At 40.8% G+C, this 23,620-nt stretch overlaps 1 protein-coding gene across 1 annotated transcript in view; it reads right to left on the reverse strand.

The window, feature by feature from the left end:
* Nrxn3 (neurexin 3) overlaps window positions 1-23,620 on the reverse strand; it is a 1,492,393-nt gene that overhangs the window by 795,844 nt on the left and 672,929 nt on the right. Inside the window, 6 exon segments of the mRNA XM_038336206.1 lie at window positions 7,924-8,097; window positions 8,901-9,091; window positions 10,532-10,806; window positions 10,809-10,841; window positions 10,843-10,917; window positions 18,785-18,903. Coding sequence (XP_038192134.1) covers window positions 7,924-8,097; window positions 8,901-9,091; window positions 10,532-10,806; window positions 10,809-10,841; window positions 10,843-10,917; window positions 18,785-18,903 — 867 coding nt within the window.

Genomic DNA, 23,620 nt, shown 5'->3' on the forward strand with positions numbered 1-23,620 from the left:
AAACCTCTCAGCCCAATGGCATCTCCCTTGCTACATGGAGGACCACAGCCTTCCTGTATGTGCTTTAGAGTCTGGTGTGAAGCAGGGAGAGTCAGTGAGGTCCTTCTTGGCAATCTTTTGTCATAATGTGTCTGCTATCAACTAAGAAAGACAGCACAGCAGGGAGAAATGGAACAAACGGGAGAAAGACTTCCCCCTCATTCTACAGACTCAGAGAATCTTCTGGGAGGAAAATGTTCCTTTCCTTGGCTAGTAGAGGAGCAGGTCCCAGGAACTTGTCCCTTCCCTCTGGAATATGGAACTTCATTTCTCATTTTGCTCTCTGCCTTCAATTCCTATCCTTTTCATCCATTTTTACTCTGTTAAGAGGGGCAGGGAAATGTCAGTTCCCCTCTTCATCTTTGGACAAACCCTACCACTAGCCAGCCATCCCAGCTCCACTCCCTGCCCCGGAACCATCTTTGCATGCACTTTTCCTCAGTTCAGTTGAATTGTCTGTAGGTCTCTATGCCAGGCCTGCCTCAAATGAGCTTCCTCTAAATCCACCTGCAAAATACCTGCTATTGAGGCTCAGCTAAGCCTCTGCCTGAGACACTATCCCAAAACACTCACCTTGGCCATTCTCAACCACACAGGCTAGTCAGTTTCCTTCACACTCACATAACACCATGTATAATGCCAGGATAACAGTTTTCATTCTGCAATGTAATTATTGGCTGATCGCCTGGCTTCTCTGATATGGAGGCAGCAGAACCCACACTCCGTCCTAGATGTGTGATATGTAGGAAGAGCTGTAACTCTTCCTGTTAAATCAAGCAGCACAATAATTTTGAATGTTTTTAAAAACTAAATAAATAAAACACAATCCAGCAACACACTAGTCAGAAGACTTGAACTATTGATTACTAATCCAGACTAGTCTCAAATGCCGCTTCTCATAGCTCATTCTTAAATCTTCCTCAGAGTCCCTCTGTCTCTGCATTGCAAACTGTCTCATTTCTGTGTTATGTTTTTACTGTCCTTTGCACTAAGTGGTAATTAGTACTATCTATGCCCACAGCTTACCGCTGAATATGTGAACCTATGAGTAATATTCACTAACAGCAAGAAAATTAAAACTGGAAGTGAGTGTGTCCTCCAGTTAAGATGCCATAAAACATGGAAAAAATAAGATAATTCAAAATAATTATAAAGACAGTTCTTCAGACAAGCAAGAGACTTGGATTACAAAACAGCAAATTTGTGGCACCATAGGTGTAATTTAAAACTCATATTACTGACCATGTTTTTATAAAGGGGAATGCTAAGATATTTTGATGTGTTTTCTCCCCCAATATGTATATATTTGGTTGACAACTTATAATACCCAAAGATATCAACCCCTCCTTTATGTAAATGTTAAAAACCATTTTACCCCCTTGGCATACTTTTTGTGTTGGAAGGTGAAATATTCCCCCATAAGTGCATGTGTTTGAACCCTTGGCCCTGAGTTAGTGGCCGTTTTGGAAAGCTGAAGAATCTTTAGGAAGTGGATTATGACTGGAATAACTGGGTTATTGAGAGCAAGCTTAAGTGTCTTAACTTGTCCCCAAGTCCTGTCTGCTCTCTGCTTCCTGACTGGAGATGCGGAACCAGCCCCCTAAAGCCCTGCCAGTGCACTGCCCCACCCTGATGAACCCTACCACTCCTTAAACTGTGAACAGAATTAAACTCTCCTTCCGGAAGTGGCTTTCATCCGGAATTTCATCAGCAATGAGAAAAGTTAACTAATACAGGTGGGTACCTCAAGATGACCTTGATCTGCCACACATGGAGCCCCTAATGAAAGACCCTGAGCTAGTGTCCAGAAATTCAGAATCCATGTAGTTAGCTTACTGGAGAACAGTAAAATTGAGGCTAACATAGAGCTTTTTCACTTAAGCTATTAAATCTGGTCCAAGGGAGCTTTAGCCACTTCAGACTCTCTCACGCTGTATACTAAATATTCCTCCTTCTGCCTCTCTGCTTGCAGAATAAAATGTCATGGTCCCTTTTTTGATAATTGAGCATAATGCCTAAACCAACATTACCCAAAAGGGCCATCTGCTTTAAAACGGAGTGGTATTGCAAAGCATGTTGAAGTTCAAAGTACATGTCCTTTTCTTCTCATTAATTGTAATATATACACTAATATTCACCAGCTGTAATATATCCCAAGACATATTTCAGTTTACTAAGAAGAGATGAAGAGAAAAAAAGAACTGCATCTAATCAAAAGGCATTATTAGTTATGTCCCTCAAGAGGTAGAAGCTGGTGTGCCTACCCACTTGGTATATAACAAGGACGTCACAGCAAAGGAAATGATCCCAGAGATAAAACATCACTTTTTAAAACTACCTTTGCCTTCGCTACTTCTAACAATTTGGCCTGATTGCAGATTCTGCAGTGGCCATGGGAGACTTTGTGCCCTGCTTGCCTTAAGACATCTAAAATGTTCTGTTCCTCCCTTGCTATTCTGAGTCAAAGCAGCCTGACCCAACAGGAATGACAAGTCATTACTGACTTTGCAAGGTGTCTCTTTAAATGACAGAAGCAGCAGCTTCTGCCTGCAGATATTCACTGGCATCTCCCAGGCAGGCTTTTCTTCTGGCTTTCTGGAGGGTATTCAGGATAAAAGCAACAGATCCTCTTCTCCCCCAAGAGAGCTTTTTCTGCTTAGATCACACAATAGAAAACTAAAGTGCTCAACCAAAATCCCCAATAGGAAATATAAATCTCCACAGTGTTTTAATGACATGATTATCCCCCACATGCCTAAAATACTTCTTTAAAATGAGTTGAGAAAAAAATGATATGGCCATTCATAAGGTCTAAGCACTTAAATGTCCCACTCTAGAAAATGACCTTCCTGACACAGAGAGTAATAAATTAAGAATTCAAGTGGCCTTTTCTTCCTTTTTAAAGTTCTTCTATCCATGCTGAATAAATGAAAATGAACCAGGCCCTCCATGACAAATACTAAGAGAAGCAATAATTATTTCCAGGATGAATCCTGTTGAGAAATAGTTGTAGTATAGAATGCTTCAAACCTCTTCAGTCATACCCAGAATGGAGTAATGTTCTTATCCCCATGACATTTCCTTTGTACAATTACTTTTCATGTGTACATTTTTTTTTTGTCACCCTTTTGGAAGAACACTGGCTTCAGCCCCCTCCCCAACAATGGCTGCTCTCTAAGAGGTGTGACAGCTAGAAGCCCTCCAATATAACAATACCAAGGGTCACACAGGGCATCTTTCACTCCAAAGTGGTACAAGAGCCTTCTCTACCTTGCAGGTCAGCTTTGGTCAACGCAACTTTGTTAGCAAAAGAACAGAAAAAGCGAAAACAATAACCAGAGGTTAGTTAGAGTAGAGTCAACAAGGTAACATTACAGAAACAAAAAAATGCAATCTGCATAGCCAACATCACTCAGACAGACACAGGAAATGCTCTACAAGGTCACCAGAAACAGCACGGACAAGGGGATGCACAGACCAGAGCAGAGCAGGCCTCCTCCAGCCAAGTCAGCAGAGCTGGGGCAGGGAAACGGTGAACTTGACAAAGCACAAGCGATAGGCAAGGAGAGTCTTCCCACACACACACAGCCAACCCCAAGACATCCAGCCAAGAGTGTGTGGCAGTGTGTGGCCAGACTGAAAGACAAGTGTGCACATTCAAAGCCCACAAAAATACTTTGGAACCTTTAGGAGTTGAGCACAGGCGACTCTTGATTACCCCAATCCCTTACTCCCTTGAAGATGCCACCAAAGAATATGGCACCAGAGTTACGCATTTCTATCCAGGTGACCTACTAGGGACACCAGAGCGCTTAAGTTGTTAAATTTTTAGGAATGTAACCAAATGTTTGTGGGCAAAAAAGGCACCAAATGCAAGTCCTTTTTTATTGATTCATGCTAGCTCCAGAAGGAAGCACGTGGTGTTTTCTCCCAGATGTTTACCTTCTACAACTATGGAACAGCACATCTGCTCAACATACCTTAGCCTCTACAGCTAAACTGACCTCAACATGGGAAGAGGTATTTGCAAGCCAAGTGTTAATTTAGACATTACCAGGAAAAAAATCCTCAACTCCAATGAGAGGTCAAAGGTCAGCTAAAATTTGGCTAGAAATCAGACTTAATTTCTAAATCAGAATATTAGAGATTTTAAAAAATCAAATAAAATCAAAGCCTACTTCAAGATCATTTTTAAAAATAAAACTCCCAAATACCCAAAAACATAAATAAAAAATACCAAATTCGTAAACTTTAAAATAATATCTAACTCTTTATTTCTTACATAAATTCTTTGTAGAAAATAATGCATTTATTCCTTAGGGAATCTTAAAAGATTTTAAAATATCAATGCCACTGACTTTGGCAAGAACATACGTTATACTTTAGTCTGCTTTAACCTACATATATAAACACACAACATTTTTACCATCTTAAGTAGATCCAGGTCAAGGCTTTTGGTAATGACATCCCGTCCCCAATTAGTTCCCTATTCTCTATGAAAAAATGACACCAAACTGCATGCTCTCTTTTCCAGGTGTCCCCTGTACCTTATCCCCTAAGATAGTCTCAGGAGTCATTTGCTGTGTGCAAGAGTCATGACAATGGAATCTTTTGTAGTCTTTCCAAGGTTTCAGGCCCTTTATTTTTCTTCGCTGCTATCTTTCACAAAGTCGTTTCCAAAAAAAAACCCTAAAAAGGTTCCCAGGATCTTCTCTGAGGCCTTATTCACAATGCTGCAAACTATCAATGATAGTAATTTATGCCTTAACCTACTTTTGGGCCATTTTTCCTGGCCACTTAAGCTAATTATCTAAGTCATTTGTGTACAATAAACAAGGACCTCCCTCCCCCGCTTGGTCCTCATCCTCCACTTCATCCCACCAAGTAGGGAAGTCTTAGTGCTTGGTGGGCAACCATCATAATTATCGCCATGGCAACAGAGTGCATGTGATTAGACCCACGGGCTTTGCCGTCGATGGATGGGAGAGCCATCCAGTCTCAGCAGCCGGCTCTGAGCAATCATAGTACTTAGAGCGAGGCTGGAGGCCACCATAATGCATGTGGAGAAACACAGAAGCTGGTACTGGGCTGCAGGGCAGCCTGGGGACATTTCTCCCGAAGGGATGGGTAACTTCCTCCTGCTTCCGCTCTCACCCTTTCCCCTAAAGTTCTCCTGAGGAGGGCTCAAGCCTCCCTTCTTCTCTCTTTACATTTTGTAATCGCCAATTTCAACCTCGTCTGATTCCAGTCCTGTAGCTTCCTTTCCTCATCGTCTATAGAGCTGTGCTTCCGATACAGAAACACACGTAGCAAGGGAGCTTCAAAAGGGCTTTTTGTGAACTTAGGTGTTTCTACAAATATAAAGGACACAAGCTTCTGAAGATTTAATGTACTCAAAAGGATATAAAATATCCATTAGCCACTTTATTACACACACTGAATTGCTAATATGTCGGCTATATTGGGTTAACTAAGATAAAATATAAAATGTAAACTACTTTCCTGTTACTTCACACATTTTACAATCTAACCATTGGAAAATTTCAATTGCATGTATGACGTACGCTACATTTCTTTCTCTTTATTTTTCTTGCATGTGTGTGGTAGGAGTACGTGTCCACATGCTGCGTATGTGCAAGCACATGTACACGGGCCAGGAGGCAACGTCAGTAATCTCTTCCAATGACTGCGTACCTTATCTCTTGCAGCAGTCTCTCCCCTGGACCCAAAGCTTGCTGACCCAGCTAATGTACCTAGTCAGCTTGCTCCTGGGATCCCATCTCTGCCTCCTGTGCTCTGGGACTGTGGACGAGCTGCCCTAGGTACCCAGCATTTATGTGGGGGCCAGGGACCTGAGCTCTGCTCCTCATGCTTGCACACCGTGTCCTTTACCTGCAGTCACAGCTCCACTGCCCCTGATACTACCTTTCTATGGGATCATACAATAGATTCTCCTTAACTGTTCAACCTGAATAGCATAAGACATCATTTAAAAAATGCTATTTAAGTAGCGCCTTGTGTTTTTTAAGAAGTGATTTTATTTTCAATTGTGTGTGTGTGTGTGTACATGTGTGTGCATGCATGTGAATGCAGTGCCTGTGATACAATAAAAAAATTTTGGATCCTAGGACCAAGGGTAACAGGTGGTGGTGATCCACCTTCCCTGGGTGCTAGGAATGGGATCTGAATCCTGTGGAAGTGCAGGATAGCTTTTAACTGCTTAGCCATCTCTCTAGCCCTGCCTTGTGCTTTTTGGTGTGTAATTTCAGACTTTCACTTGCTCTGGTACCTTCTAAAAGAAGTTCAGCTACTGTCACCCCGAACCTTCGAAAGTAAGATTCTTAATGTGATATCAAATACTTCGTTTATCCTTGCATCGTCCTCAGCATCTGAAGAACTCTGAAGAGACCAGTAAGTCCAAAAAACAATTTTGAGTTGAATGAAATTGGGCAGCCTTTTCAGGAAAACACAAAATGGCTACTTCCAGTGCCTTTGATTCATAGCCTCTTGCCCATCTCACACACACACACACACACACACACACACACACACACACACACACACCATATTTATGGGCATCAAAATTAAAAATGTATTCTTGGTTAAAGGAAAAACGAAAGCAGATCATAGGGGTCACCCTCATGATACTAGTCCAACACAGACCACCAACTCAGGCAAAGGGAAACATCTTTTTTTTTTTTTTTTAGCACAAGTTAGCCTGAGAAGCACTTGCAAAATTCCGCTTTAAGGGAATCAGTTTACTCAAATGGAAGCTGCTTTAAAAGTAGTGTTCATGAACTGGAACACAGAAAATAAATGAACGGTTTTGACATGGGAAATGAAAAATGAATGCAAGAAAACACAACACATTGCACAAAGGACCATAAGGCTCAGCCAGAGGAAAGAATGCAAAGACTCCTTTGCATGTGGATGACCTGCATGCAGTCTCTCCTCTGGCCAACTGAAGGCAGGAGTAAACCCAGAATGTGCTCACTGCTGCCCTCTTCTGGCTGGAGATAAGTTGTTCTTACAGTCATCAACCGCTCTGGAAAGACTTGTTCTTTTCAGTGTCTACAGAAACAAGGCTGAGCATGGTTTGTTGTGCAGCGTGCGTAGACATGCAGTGCTCTTATGTGTCTCACATGAGATAATATTCAGGAACAATAATCCCACGTTTATCCAGTACCCACTAGGTATCAGGCATTTTGTTTGTTTCTGATTTTGCCAATTACTTTTGAATGTGCCTACTTTCGTCCCATTTCACAAAGAAAGGAAAGATAGATCTAGGTGTTTAAGTTAATTACCAAATGTCATCTGGACCTTAGTCCAGGTCTTCCTAACATGGGAGGTGAGGCTGTACCTCTACATCACACTGGAGACTGACAAGCAGAGCCTGACCCAGTAAGTACTCAATAAATGTTTCCTTCCATCATCATGATATTCTGACATCATTTCTCTGTCTCCCAATGGATTTTCCTGAAGATTCCAGCTACTATTGGCCAAAATAGGAAGCAGTTTTGTAAATCGTGACACCAATCTGGACTCTTTGACTTTTGCCATTATTAAAATAAATCTCCAGCACCCTTTCAGCCATTCTGAAAATAAAGGCACAAATTGGGAGAAGCCTGATGCCCATGACAGGGAAGGGACTTCACTACCGAGTCTATAAACCTGGAAGGACATCTGCCACCAAACCGTGTTAGAACTCATGGCACATGTCTGGCATACTCCACCAGTGACAAGAGGACACCGATTAGGATGCACTGTTGGGTGGTGACTGAGAATGACAAAGGATGAGTAAACTGAGGAAAGAGGCACTGGCAGAGCAGCAAGGAGGCTTGATGCTGTGGCAAGACTGTGCATTCGAAAGAAGAGAGGCTCTACCTTCACAGCCGCGCTCAATCTGCCCGCTCTTGTGGAGAGCGTCATTGATGAGATCAGGCAGGCGCCCGTTCAAGTCTACAGAGGCCAGACAGCCCTGAAATCCATCCCGGGAGGCCACGAGCTTCGGAAGGTTGCTGTACATGCCCTGAGCTAAGCCAGCCATGTAGAGATCACCTAGGAAAAAAAATGCACAGCGTAAAAGAGACGGAGTAGAGAAAGGATGTGGCAGCCATGTCCACTAAGGCTCAACACCTTAGACTAATTATTCCTTCAATGATGATAACACAACAGTGGGGTGGAGGGATCATCTAAAATAGGAATAACTGCAAGACTTTCTAAACTATTAACCTAAATATATTGATTGGTCACTCATTTTGTGTTCCACATCTCAAAGTCTGAATCACCATATCAGCTGTATGAAGATTTCTAATTACAAGACGTAAAGATTAACCACATTTTCAACTGAACAACCATATATTTAGTAGTTTTTGTGTTTGTTAGAAATAATACGTTGAAAGTTTCACAGACATCCAATCAAGGGTCTAACAACCCATAATGAGAGTAATGACCAACTATCCTCCGTGGTGTGTGTGTGTGTGTGTGTGTGTGGTGTGTGTTGTGTGTATTACTAAGTACAGCTGAGACATTGTTACCAATGTTATGTTATTCAGGAAGAAAAGACTTAGCTGCATCTAGATCTTTGTCCCCTCTATTAGGGACCCTCCTACATTTGACATAGCCTTGACTTATCACCTCATCTTTTAGACCACCAAAACACATTCCTAATATTATCAGAGATCATGAAACATTTTGAGGCATGGATAAGCAGCTTTATGGTATAAATCAACAATTTTCCTATGCAAAATGCGTGCTACAAAAATATATTGTTGGAACCCCTAACCTGGAGCTTTCCCACGGAAGCAACTTTTCTGTTGAGAGACGGGATATAAAAATAAAAGATTTTGTAGGAGAATTACCTTTCAAATCCAGATTTTTGGCACCATTGATGACCTGAGTGACTACCTTGGTGTCGACTTTCAGGCTGTGGGTATTGCTGTTGTCCCGAGTGATGACAACATTGTGCCACTGGTTGTCATTCAGGGGGCGGTCACTGTTGCCTTTGATCACATTGGGACCATTGCCAAGATCAAACACATAGTGTATGTACCTATGAGAGACAAAAAAAAAAAAAAAAAAAGCACACAATCACTTCAGGTACCATGAAGTAGTTAAGTAGCAATCACATATATATATATATATATATATATATATATATATATATATATATATATATATCAAAAACAAGGAGTTTCAAATCTCAAGTGCAGACCTGGCCTAACATAGCAATTAAATACACTGAAAAGAATTCTCAATAATTATTTGATCATACTTTATTTCAATTCCATGTTCACAGATTGATAGAGTCTTCTTTCACTTGTTGTATTTTTTTTTAAGTCAAGACTTCACAATATAGTGGGTAGGTTTGCCTGGAACTTACAATCTTCCTCTCAAATATTGTGAAATTATGGGCATGTACTCACACCCAGCCCAAAAGTCTACTTCTTGAATCCTTCACAGGAATATCTAGATCTAAGAAGTGGTACAGTTAGAGACCCTACAAAACACGAGAACAATAATAACAAAACTCAATCAAGATTGAGTAGTGTATTTGTTTGTTAGTTTGTTTGAGGCAAGATCTTCATAGTCCAGGTTGTTGACCTCAAATAAAGCCCAGGTTGACATCAAATTTGCTATCTAGCTGAGACTGGCTAAGACTCACGATAGTTTATAGCACACACCTCTTCTTCTGACCTCAGTCAGGAGGTGAAGTAGAAACTCAGTCCAAGTTATTCACCTGACTCGTGACCTCAGTCAGCTGGTGAGAATGCCATCTCACAGAAACAAGATCCTCTTGTCTCTATCACACCACAGCTGGATTTACAGGTGTGTGCCATCACACCCACCCAATGTATGCTGTGCTGGGATTGAACCCAGGACCTTGTGCATGGTAAACAAGCACTCAGCCAAGCTACTTCCCCAGTTCTGTCTCTGTTCTTATTTCACTACTTTCCAATATATTACAGCAGAATAGGGGGGACAAAAAGTGGTTTAAATATTATAATGTTAACCTCTTCGATGTCCCTAAATTCAGGAAACTCAATTTCATGGCTTTGGGTAGTGGGGGGATCATATCAATGCTTTCCCCTTAAAATAAAAATTGTAATGCTATTAGTAGGGTTGTAAAATAACTAGGTTTCATTTCTTACTATGCATCTGCTGACCACAATTAGCAATACATCAAAGACCTGTATAATACACACCATAGCCATAAAACTATGCTAGACATGGTAGAATATAAATAAGCTTACCTTACAACAGCATCAAAGGACAACAATTCATAGTTAAAAGATCTATGATATCAACTTAGTAGAATTTCATTAAATAATCTTGAGTCCCTGTCCTTTCCAGCCCTAGTCATTGTGTAGATCTTTATTACCAAGGAGGGTACTAGCGAGGGCAGGGGTTAGGGAGTAAAATGAACAGTTCTCCTCATAGCCATTGTTTCAGTAACATTGCCAGTATCAACTAAGTGATTTCTCCTACTTACCCCTTGACCAGCTCAACTGCAATGAAGTCATTGCCATCGCCACTATTGAAAAGAATGAAGCCGTCAGCTGAAGTGGTCTTGAACTGGAAAAAGAGGTGCATGGAGGTGTAGGCCTGGAGGGTGGCAAGGGTCAAGTAGCTGCTTTTGGTCTTGAAAGTGACAGGGTCAGCGATGATGTTCCTCAGCCCAAAACGAGCCTTCAGTTCACAGTAGTCAATGTCCCCATTTTTGCACAAATCAATGTAGAGCAAGCCATTGAACATGAGGCTCCTGAAGGATGGCCAATGAAACTGGAAGGGACCACAGAGAGTGTAACGCTCTCCGTCAATGATACCGGTCTCAATATTGTGGAACTCCAGGCGGGTGTGGTCTCCCACCATGGTACCGTATAATCAGAAATGAGGTAGCAATGGGGGAAAGTTACTGTTTTATCACAGCCACCTTCCTCTATCTTACGGAAGGATCGTGTTCCAAGTTTCTGAGTTCTGTCCCAGAAAACACAATACTCGTGATAGTTTGTAGCACCTGGTCTGAGCTCAGTTAGGAAGTGAAATAGTAGCTCAACCCAAGCTACTCTCCTGACACGTGACTTTAGTCAGCTGCTGAGAATGCCATCTCAAGAAAAGAAAACCGTGAGCAAACAGAGAACCCAAGGGAAAGGGCATCACTATTCATTGTCCTCATTCAAGAAACAACTCGGGAAGCAGAGGCAGGGATCAGGGAGTAAAATGGACAGTTTTCTTTGCAGCCATAGTTTACAAGAGTTTGGGGCCAGCCTGGTGAACAGAGAGAGTTTCCAGAACAGTCAGGGCTACACAGAGAAAACCAGTGTCTGGAAAAGAAAGAGAGAAAGGTGGAAAGGAAGGAAGGAAGGAAGGAAGGAAGGAAGGAAGGAAGGAAGGAAGGAAGGAAGGAAGCTTAAATACAAATCATAAGAAGTTATTTTTTTCCCTGACCAACAATTTCTTATAGTAAGTTATTACTTGGTACTTACAAAACAACTAACTGTGGTTTTCTAAAACTAATACTTTCTGTTGCCTTCCAAAGCGACAGCTTATACTTGAATCCTGCAGACGGGATAAAGTTGACCATAATCAGGTGGGGCTACAGAATTCATCTCTATTCACATAGCCCTAGACTTTGATCTAAAGAGTAAAGCTGTGGTTCTTGAAGGCTAGAAAGTTGGAAGGTTTGTCTACGTCCAATAATCTGAACAACTGAGCACCAAACTCACAGTTGATCACTCCAAGGACCCCTGAAAATAGGCCTTTCCAGAAAGTTCCAAAGTTATCAATCGGCGGGTCATTTTTAGGGAAGATACACGTATATGTGTATGTTATATTAATAGTTAATGAAAAAGAGACCATGAGTTTGAAGGAGAGCAGGGAAGGTAAATGGGAGAGCCTAGAGAGAGGAAAGGGAAGAGAGAGGTGCTATAATTATGTTTTAATTTCAAAACTGAAACATAAAAACAAACATGAAGGTTCAAGAGATAGGTGCTAAGACAAACTGTTCTTGGGGGTAAGAGTCTTATGAGATTTGCTTCTCCCACAGACAACATGGCATGGACCCCATGACAGTCATCAGTTCCACCAGACAAAGTGGCCTTCTCCTTAATTTGGCTCAGTCAAATTACGCTGTTGTTTTACTATCAGATGCCTCACTGATAAATGGCATTTTATGTCTACTCATCTTACTTTCCTTTTGCTCTCTACTGGTCCAGAATTTGAATGTCAAAGAGGAAGGGTGCGCATTTGTCTTCTTGGGTAACTTAGCTGGAGTCTAAGAGATCCAACCATGTCTGAAAGATTTAGTCCCTCTCCTTGGATTTTAAATATAGATTCTACCTCGTCAGACACAAGCTCAGAAGTGATTCAAAGATTTGCAAATGAGCACAGAAATCAGGGCTTACATTTGATGAGCCTCTTCATGGTGTTTTGACAACGAGTGTCAAATTGTTCTTTTAATATAAGCAAAAATAAAATAATGGTGTTCGTTAAATACATAAGTTGTAGTTAGAGCAAAAATCAAAATGCGACATAAATTTGTTAACAATTGAATGACTAGGGAAAGGAATTAGGACATGAAATTACTTAATATTGACAATTGTACTAGTCATGAAATGAACACAACCTAAAATCCTCACGTTTTTAAACAGTGAAGCGATTGACAAAAGCAGCCAACTCCACTTGGCCCTATCTCTTCATAGCAGGTGTGGGGCCAGTATAGAAAGTGTCTGGAAAGGGACCACAGACCTGCATGGAGCCAGAGGAACTGCAGGGAGGTGATGCTACTATTTGTGCCCTCACTCATACCCTTCCACACAGAAACTTCAGAGTGAAACCCTTAAAAGCAAAGGCAACCCCATGCGATCCAAAGAGTTCCCAAAGGAATCAGAGGCAATTTTAAATTCAGCTGAGAGATTTCTGCAAAATTTTATCTTCAGGACTGAGGACTGAGAAAAGTCTGCCTACCAAGAAAATTACCAGTTTTATAAAGCAGAATAAAAGTACATAGGGTATTGGATGAGATTAAAAAAAAAAAAAAAGAGGCAGAGTAAAAAGATAAGTAGGACAAGAAAAGAGCAAGGGGCTGGATGGTGGTGGCAGCACACGCCTTTCATCCCTGAACTTGGGAGGCAGAGACAAGTGGATCTCTGTGAGTTCGAGACCAATCTGGTCAACAGAGCGAGTTCCAGGACAGCCAAGGCTACACAAGTAAACCCTGCCTCAAATAAATAAATAAATAAACAAGAAAGAAGGAAGGAAGGAACAAAGGAAGGAATAAGGGAGGAAAGGAAGGAAGGGAGAGACGGAGGGAGGGAGGGAGCGAGGGAGGGAGGGAGGGAGGAAGGGAAGGAAGGAAGAAAGGGAGGGAGGGAGGGAGGGAGGGAGGGAGGGAGGGAGGGAGGGAGGGAGGGAGGAAGGAAAAAAGAAATAAACAAGGGAATTCAAGAGCTTAGCCCAGAGCCACAGATTGATTAAGGGTCTTGGATGACTCAGGGAAAAGATCCACTACAAGTCTAGGGCAGTGGGGGATCTAGCAATTCAGGTCCCCAAATCAGAAATGAATTGGTTCCGTTATTCACTAAAGAAACTCACCCACCTGTTACACAGACTAAAACCAAGCCAAAATACCCTATGTTACTGCATCTGACAAAAATTTTAAAAAACTCTGCTTGACATTTGAAACTTCCATCAAACTAGTCAAATATGACAAAACAAGTCCATGTGTGGTCTAATCCATACAAGTAACTGAGAACCCTGCAGAAGACAACAACTTCTGAACTTTGAGTGTAGACCAAACTTTTCTCACATGACAATAGGTATATGCATACCTCAGAATGGCTGCTCTAGAATTCCAGAGGAAAGAAAAACAAAAGACTTGAGTGAAAGATAATAAAGAGACATGAGGACTATCTCTATATGCAAGGTCTTGTGCTAAGCTCCCGACTATGACATGTGTCACAATAAGCATTAAGTTATTGATGGCATCATTGTGTCTTAGAGGTAAGGGAACTTAGTGTTCAGAGGTGAAGCAGTTTGGTTAAGGTCCCAACAGGTTGGTATGGTGGACCTTCAAACTGAATCCAGATGTGCACAGCACACAGACCACTTCTTTATATGTATACTCTAATATCTTTAAAGAAAATTTTGATGCATTTTCCATATCCTTGCCCATAAAAGAGCAGTAGATGGACTTGACCCGCTACCACTGCCATGTACTAACTGTAATAGAGTCCATTCTTCTGCTGGGTACCATATGCCATTCCACCTAATTCAAGATAATTAGCGATCTTTCCTACAAAAGCCCTGTGGCTTTCGTCCTTAGTCACTTCCATAAATTCATCAGCAGGTGACAAGCCAGTCGCATAGTATCCTTCAGAATGAAGAAAATATGAACCCCAGGAGAACTTTGGCCAGATCTGCAATTTCCCATGATGCCAGAGCACGTGGAGAATGAGTGTACAGGCTCTGGGGATAGCTTCTTCGGATTTGAACTCCAGATCCACAGCTTCTTCACTTGGTTGCCTTAGGCAAGGTTCTTAACATTTTTACACTTCCATTTTCCATTTGTGAAATGAGTGTGCCTTGGTCAGGATTAAGGGCATCAGCACAGAGTTTTAGAAAGTGCCTAGGACTATAACCATGGGCCACTAGATATTATTCTTTTCCTTTCTTTGAATGTTTTAATCATTGTTCATTTACTTTACTAGGAAGTTCATTTTACAAATGGTACACTCTAGTGCTCTGGATATCTCATGGCCTACAGGGAAGGCTGAGTCTGGCAAGTTTCAGTGGTATGGTGGGGGGACATGCAGTGGGCTCATACTTGAGGCATTAACTTGAAGGGAAGAATTTGGGTGGCCACTTTTCTTTTCATATGATTCTGGCCAACAATAAGAGTTCAAACAAATAATAATGATAATAAATTATAATGATGATGATATTAATAATAACACTGGGAAATGTTGAGGGAAGGCACTAGGTCCTCTATGACTTCTAAACACAGAAGAGTAGCTCAGAAAAGGGAGGTCTATAAAGTCTCAGTTAGGGACTTTACATTTTCGTCACAATTCTCCAGCCCCATTGGATCGTAACACTTTTTTCCATGTTCTCAGCACTTTTAAAAAACGTGTTCCATAAAAAGGCCTTATTCTAAGAATAATTCCGAAGCCAAATATATTAGGCAATTAGTGCATATTCAGTTATTGGTGATTAGCAATGTGCACTAGCTATTGAATACCTCCTAATGAGCCTTGAATAAAGAACTTCACTTTGTGACCTAACAGTTCTGATTCACACCTTATCGACGTTTTATTAACACGAGTAATAAATTGCTGTTGGGAGATTTTGAGAAAGGATGTTTTTATTCAGACTGTAGGTGGGTGAGAGAAAAGTCAGTTTGAGCCGGAGCAAGAAGTCCTGGGCCAAGTGTGCCATCTGAGCACTTAGCTCGCTCTTCTGAGGAACACAAACCAAGTCAGGCGTTCTTTTAATTTGTCCTTAATAATAGAAATCTAGCCCCATCAATCAATCAAGACTTATTAACTGTCAACTGAACTTAGTACTTTTCCAAGAATATGATTGTATGATAAAAAAATGGAAACCACCAGGCTGGAGACTATTTCTTTCTTGGCCTTTGGTGAGAAACGAGCCTGACCTATTCTATATGTCATTTGTATAGCCTAGTTAGAAATCTGGCACACTGGGGTACCTTAAACAGCATGGGAAGGATTACTGAGTAAGCCAACAAGACATCACTTAGAACCATGTATATTTTAGAGTCACTGCCTGATTTTATGAATTCTCTAAATTAAAATTATATTCCCAAACCCCTTTCCACTGTTTTTAAAAAAATCAACAATAAAAACACCAAACAAACAAACAAACAAACTCTTTTTCACTCCCAGATTCCTTTCTGCTTTTCAGCTGCTGTCTTCCAGCAGCATTGAAGTAGGGGGTATGGCTGAGAATGAAAGAATTCATTAATTTCAAATAAAATTACTAGATGGCTTGGACATGCCAAGGCTTAGCCCCACGCTCTAATTGTTAGTGCTAATAGAAAGCACAGTACATAATTGCCTTTATTCCAAAGGTTCTATAGAAGAACAATGATCAAAGCAAGGGATTACTGTACCCTTAGTTCTGCAATTCTCAGGGCCTGTGGTTTGGGGTTTTCAAGGAAAATAAAAGGAACTCACTGCTGAGTGAGATTGGGGTGAGAGTGCCACCTAGTGGCAGCTATTTATACCATGCTGTAAACTCTGTCCTGGGATTTAACCAGCCAAATCCAGAGGAATTAGTGCTGCCTGCAAGCACAGCATTTGCAGGCTACTGTCTGATCTCACAGTTCATGGGGACTGCTTGAATAATTAATGCAAATTGAAAATTGCTTCTAAACAACAAAGTCGGTTTTTTATCTCATTTTCTATATTCATTTCATACCATTAAGTTACCCTGAGGTCCCATAGGTCAGAAAGTCCTTCCAGTGACTGAGCTGTGTCTTTGATAATTGGTGTGTCTCTGAGAGGAAAGAGACAGAGCGCCGGGGTCGGCATCCCGAGATGTATTCCCCAACTCACCCTAGCCATTCATTATGCTTTGCCTGTGCTGGAAGAGAAATCATTTTCTTTTGATGGATTATGAAGTGCAGCGAACTGCTTCCTTCTTTGGGATCACACAGACGTGGATTTGAAGCTTACTTACACAGCTCTAACTTCCCCATTCCTCTTCCGTAAAACGACAATAGGGACATTTATTTTGAAAGAGTATGTTGAATTATTGAAGATTAAAGGAACAGATAATCATAAAACAGCTAGCACCGCATCTAAAGCTGACTGGATATATGCTGTGTGTTTTTCTTCTGTCTACATTCTCTCTGTCTCTCTGTCTCTCTGTCTCTGTCTCTCTCTCTCCACACACACACACACCACACGCACACACCACACACACACACACACACACCACACACACACATACACACACACTACACTACATTAAAGATTCTAGAAGTAGTGAATCTTGGGCTCATAAATCAAAATTAAATTTTAGGACTCACTGTCACAGAACATTTATGATTGACAGGACCCTAAAAAATCACAAAACTTCAAGTTTAAAGATGGAGAAATGAAGAAAAGGGGATTCTGTATATTTATCCAAAAAGCATAGGACAGTTTAGTGGCACTGACTGTTTTAAACCCAAGGCTTCTGTCCCACTCTTCGGATAAGACACTGGCGGCCACAGCTGAGGTTGCAGACTGAATTAGACAAGGGTCAAGAATAGTGAGTGGCTTCTCAAACGTCCTGCAGGGAGTTAATGTCCAGGCTAGATCAGATGACACCAGAGTCCCATGGAACTGCCCTGTGCAGACTCAAGTTTAATTTCTTCTAGGATGTGAGTTCGGCACACTATGTGCTTGGATACTTGGCTGGCAATGAACTCGGGATCATTGCCTGACTAATTAAAACGATCCATCAAATTCTGAGTCTACCTTCATTAGCCACTCTTAATTTCCCCACCCCAGGTGGTTGCTTTCTCAACTGATTGACAATTATATTCCTACTCACCTACATGGGAATGTCAAGACATATTTTTAACATTTTCAAATACCAGAGTTCCTCCTAATCTACTCAATTGGTTTAATAATAGAAAAATGGGTAATTTTTACACACCTTTTATCTTATCTCCTACTATTCTAACATATTGCTGACGGATAGCATGCAAGTAGGAAGCACTTCCATATTGTGTGGGACTCTCAGTGTTCCTTTACATATACACACACACACACACACACACACACACACACACACACACACACACTGCCTTCCTAAACATAAAGCTGTTGTATAAAGGATTTGCCTGGTTAAACATCACTATGTGCCAGTTCCTCTCACAACAATGCTGTGGGACAATGGTCCTGTACCCTATAAAGATTTGTCAGTTTCATTAGTTTAATAAAATGCTGATTGGCCAGTAGCCAAATAGAAAGCATAAGTAGGGTGACCAGAATGGAGAATTCTGGGAAGAGGAAAGTCTCAGTCTGCAGCTGTTACCCAGATGCAGCAGAAGCAAGATGAGAATGCCTCACTGATAAAACGTGGCTAACACAGACAAGAATTATGGGTTAAGATGCAAGAGTTAATAAGAAGCCTGAGATAACAGGCCAACCAGTTTATAATTAATGCAGGCCTCTGTGTGTTTCTTCGGGACAGAATGGCTGCGGAACCCGGCAGGACAGAAAATTCTGTCAACAGGTACTTAATGAATAACAATTAAATAACTGAATGGCTAATTAAAACAAACATGTCCAGCACCTCCTACCACATGCTCTTCTAGTATTTGTTACGTTCTCTGTGACATTCTATATTTTTGGGCTCTCCATTTCCTCCTATTAAAGAGTGATTTGTTTGCTGGTGCAGCAAGCAGACGGGGAGGGTGACTGATCAGGCATTTTTAATTATTAGTAACAGAGGCGTCTATATAACTCTACACCTGTTCTCTGGGCATAGACTGCATACCCAAGAGAGAGTCTGATGAGAAGGCTACTGCAGTAGTGGGCTAGCTGTACACAAGCTGAAGGAAAGGATTGTGAAATACAGAGTAAGGGGAAATACTTAGCCTTGCCTGTGCTTGTCCATAGAAAACACGATGTGTTACTTCCTTTAAAGAGAATAGAAACTTCCAAAAGGGGAATGGCAGACAGTCCAGACAGTAAAAGCTAAGACAAAGCCCACCACAGTCACACTTACCCTCGGCCACGTCATCATCCACTGTTAGCTTAAGGCTTTTTCCTCTCCGCACCACCCGGACGGTGTGCCACTCATTGTCATTGAGCTTCTGACCTGCGTACAGGGTCTCAGGTCCTTTGCCTAAGAATGGTGGTAAGGGTCAAAAGTTAGAACCGGGTATCAGAGTACTGCTCAGGGCATAAAGTTTGTCAAAGCCACACTGGTGCACATGACCCAGGACAGCCACGGATCCTATTGCTACTGTTCCCATGAAACCCTCTATATTAATCTCCAAAAGCAGACATCTCAATCAAAACATGAATGACATTCATCCATAATGAAGGAAATAATATCCTCCTTCATGCATAGTTATGAGGTCTTAAAATACTAAAAACACTTAAGATTTACAGTGATCACTAATCAGCGGGCATTTGTTTTGGTAAGGCTAGATACCAAAAATTCATCATCGTTTAATTTTTATTAGTCACTTGCTTCTTTAAGCTTAGTGCAACAGTGTGGCTTTTACAAAATATTTACCAAATGTGTAAGAAACTGCTCTACAAATTCTATTACCTTAACTTGCCATTTCCACTAACCCACAGTCCTATCAGAATTTAACAACCATAGCAACCAAAAAAGTAAGCAACACTAGAAATTGTATCTAGGTTTAAACACTGTAATCAATACCCCTTGGGTAACACAAGGGGACCCAGGCTTTTCTCACTGTTCATCATCCTCCAAAAACTAAATCAAACAAAAAAACTAAAAAGATCCAAAGAAGGAAATACCATAAATTTCCATATTGAACATGTAATCTCAAAACAGTGTTTCACATAAAGAACCACTAGGTAAAGGAGTCAATTTAGTAGTCTCAAGAGAACCCATGTTAAGACAAGATGAAATTCAAGTTGACCCTCTGAAGGGCCTGGGAAGCAAGGAATTGTGGTGTTTAACAGCAAAAGACTGCAAGACAGAGAAACACAAGGCATTGAGATGCTGCCATTAGCAAAAGGAAAGAAACTAACTTCAGAAATGTGTATCATCATGGACCCAAAATGAAAATCTGAAGACAAAGAACACGTCAGAGAAGCTGTGGACTTGGACCAAGCTTCTCCTTCTAGGGCACAGAGCTCATCCATGCGGAAGCTGATGGTTAAGCAATGCTGAACGAATCAGTCAATATGTGCACAGCTTTGTGCTTGAAATAACTTGAAATATATTAAAATAGGTAAGAGAAAGCTATGATACTTTATTTTGGAAAGAAAATAAACTCAGGCAGAAATCTTTAGGTAATTATAAGTTGTACTTTTTAAATACTGAGTAATTAATATTCCTAGTTCAGCTGGCTTTAAGGGTTATAGAGGTAAAGGTTGGGAGATCTTTCCCCTTGAAAACTAAAGGCTTTAGCGTGAAGAATTTTATTTTAGTTTCGGCACAAGCATATATTTTTTTTTCCTTTGGAATTTATCCACCATCCAACATGCTACTCAAAGGAGAAAGACTCTTGAACATCAGTGATGAAACTTGGGTGGATCCAGTGAGCCTCAAATCCCACACAGATAGCTTGATGACTCTTCAGAGAAGAATTTGCTAAGAAACAACTGTTACTTAATATCATACTTGCTTCTTAACGCCATCTTGAATTTACTCAGTAAAATGGAATCCCCCTCTACATTTCAAATCACTAAATAGACCCATTCATTATTTCCTTCAACTGAAGCCACAGATGGACGCAGTGTCCCCTTTCAGACCCTCCCACTGAGAGGGCAGTGGGAGAAAATGGATGACATCATGTGGGTGCTTTTTATAAGAAGAGTGGATGTTCTTAGAACAAACAAATCTGCCTTTGTGTTTTATGTTTTTATCCTCTTTATTCTACGTACAAATGCTTCACTAAGAGAGAACAAAGAGAAGACGGATGTGGAGAAACATGGCTATAGAGGCAGAACTGCTACAGATACGGGCTACTTAAAACCTCTCCTCCAAGGGAACATCTGTTCTTTAGGCAATTTTTTTCACATCAGTTAATTTTTAAGACTGGGGACAAGAGAAAAGAGAGAATGACAAGCACAAACACAGTCAGTTGGGGACACTGCTACCTAAGCACCGTGTTAGCTACAGAAATGTAAAAGAAGCTTTATTTTTGCCTCAAGTGTTTTCAATGAAGCCAGCATCTTACAGGTATAGCATTTAAAGGTATCCAGCAAACATGTGGGGTGGCCAGGTTCAAACACAAATATTCAACTGTCCATTCAACTTTAAAGCATTAGAACATAATGTCCTATACTTACATTTATGGAAAGATTAGTGAAACTTTTTATGCCCCGCTATTTCCAACATCACTAATTCACATTATTGTAAGAGTGGATGAAAAAGATTCACACCAATTTCATTAAAATGACAGGGAATCTTCGCCAATATTCACTTTCAAGCAGCAAACCCATAAACCTCAGCGAGCCTTTATGAAGCCCATATTCTGTAAGTGAAGTGCCAATGGCATTTATTCTTAATCAAGCCAACAGGCCAAGTCACCATGCTAATGAAAAGTGATTTTTACATTCAGCTGCAAGCTTCGGCAAAGTGAGAAGGGGGTGTCAAGTTAACCTGTAACTCCCAAAGGAGACTGAGTTGGTAAGCCACACAAGTTGATGCTAACACAAGCAAAATGTTGAAACACAACAAACTTCAGCTTGCGAAGCTGAAAAGATCTAGGCCAGGGAGGATTCCCACCTCAACCCCCACCCACAAATTGGACAGAATCAGTCAAAAAGCCAGAAAGCAGCAACAGTGGGTAATGAGTAGAGTTCTTTCTGGTAGGTAGAGGGTCCCCCAAAAGGAAGAAGAAGGAAAAGGACATTGTTCACGTTTGAATTGAAAATGTCACTACCAAGAACTAGCAACCTCGGACCCATAAATGTTCCGACGCTGTTGTCTCTTCAATAAGTAAGATGATTTTGATCTGAAGTGGGGTTTCACATTGGATGTATATGTTGATGTTTCCCTTCTTTCACAGGGTATACAAGAAATATTGATCCCAAGAAATCCTATGATTCCCCTTAGGCTGCTCAGACTAGAGTTTAACTCAGGCTAGAGTTAAACAGAAGAACCCAATCCACTCTCATCAGCTGACTTCCCCAGATCATGATACTTATGAAGAGGAGAACCACAGAGGAAGAGTTCTGACATACAGAGTTTTGTAAGAGTAGAGAACTGAATTCTTCATGCCTGAAAAAAAAAAAGTCCTTTTACGATTATTTGGAGTAGTAGCAACAGCATGTCCACTCCTTCTGGCCTTGCGACTATCTCACTTAGCACTGCCTCTTTGACGGGAGGTTTTGCGCATTGGAACATGGACTAATTTTCTGATAAGCAGACAACAGAGACCAAGAAATAGCAGCTGAAAAACACCAAACAGATTCTTTTCTTGAACCCAAGAGAAACGCCAGGTCATTAAGCAAGAAGAACTAATAATAAAATCAAAACAAAACATTATAATAAAAATCACTGCTGGCTGCTTGGAGGAAGATGACACTCAGGTATCAAAAAAATTCTTCCCTCTCTTGGAAGACCTGTAAACCGTGGGCTTTAGTTTAATCATTTTTAACCTAGTTTGGCTTTTTAGAAAACAGACAATATTGTATGATTTTGCTATTTCCTCTAAGAACAATATGGCTATAGAAACTACAGGTTACCCCAAATACACATTTTTATTCATCTATTTCTATGACCTCACCAAATTAAGCTAAACCCATTAGTTTTGCTCATATGCAGGCAGTAGAGATTCCTTCCATCTGCCACAAAGGGCTGTTTTCAAAAGTGGGAGGGGAACGTTCAGGGACTTTTGATTGTGTCGGGGAGGAAAGGGGTGACCAACATGACTTTTCTTCACCTAAATTTCTCTATTTATGCAAAAGATAAAATGATACCTTGATTTCCCTAGGAGCCACGTTCCACGTGAATCTAAAAGAAAGTCCTACAATCCACTAAAAAAATGCAAACATTCTCTCTTAAAAAGGTATATATAATTCTATAAATACATGGCATGTGCAAATTATTGTGTTAGATAAAAGCAAAACAAAGACATTGATAAAGAAAACACTTACCTTTATTTCATCAGCACCTAGCTGCGACAAGATCTCTACTGAGCCCAGAGCAACAGAGTTTATCACCCATCCTTCCCAGAGGAAACAGATTATTACGGGTGAAACAAAGGCAAAGAAAGGAACTTAAGGAGGAGAATAAGGACAGGGAAGCGTTTTTGTTTCCTGTCTAAAAAATCCAAAAAAAAAAAAAAAACCAAAAACAAAACAAAACAAAACAAAACAAAAAAAAAAAAAAAAAACCAAGAGGCAGTATCTGGTTTGCCTTTGTAAGTATAAACTCAGCAGATTTCCATACGCTCACTTCTAAAGCATGTATTCTCCTAGGAAAACCATTGTCAACCAGATTATATGAAATTATTGTAGCAAAACAGCTCAATTAGATTACTTCATGTTCACCAAAGTCCTCAAGCCTCAGGGACAACTGAGGAACTTTCCAAAGACAAGTGACCCTACTCTATAGTCTGAGCACACGCACCATGGCAAAACAAAACAAAACAAAACAAAACAAAACAAAACAAAACCAAAAAACTCCAGGGAGCCCAGCATGAGTAACATGTTCAGCAACAGACTGCTCACCCTCTTCTAGGGACTGTCCATCAACCTCAGTACTTTGTGCGCTAACAGTACATAGCTACTCACCTGTTTCAGCGTTAGGGCACTGACAACTACAAGGCTTAACAAATGGTAAATGAGGAACAGTGAAGCCATGCAATCAATGTGACATTGTGGAGAAGATAAGCAAACTGGCAAAGATT

This window comes from Arvicola amphibius, chromosome 7 (genome assembly GCF_903992535.2).
Source record: "Arvicola amphibius chromosome 7, mArvAmp1.2, whole genome shotgun sequence".
NCBI classification, from domain to species: domain Eukaryota; kingdom Metazoa; phylum Chordata; class Mammalia; order Rodentia; family Cricetidae; genus Arvicola; species Arvicola amphibius.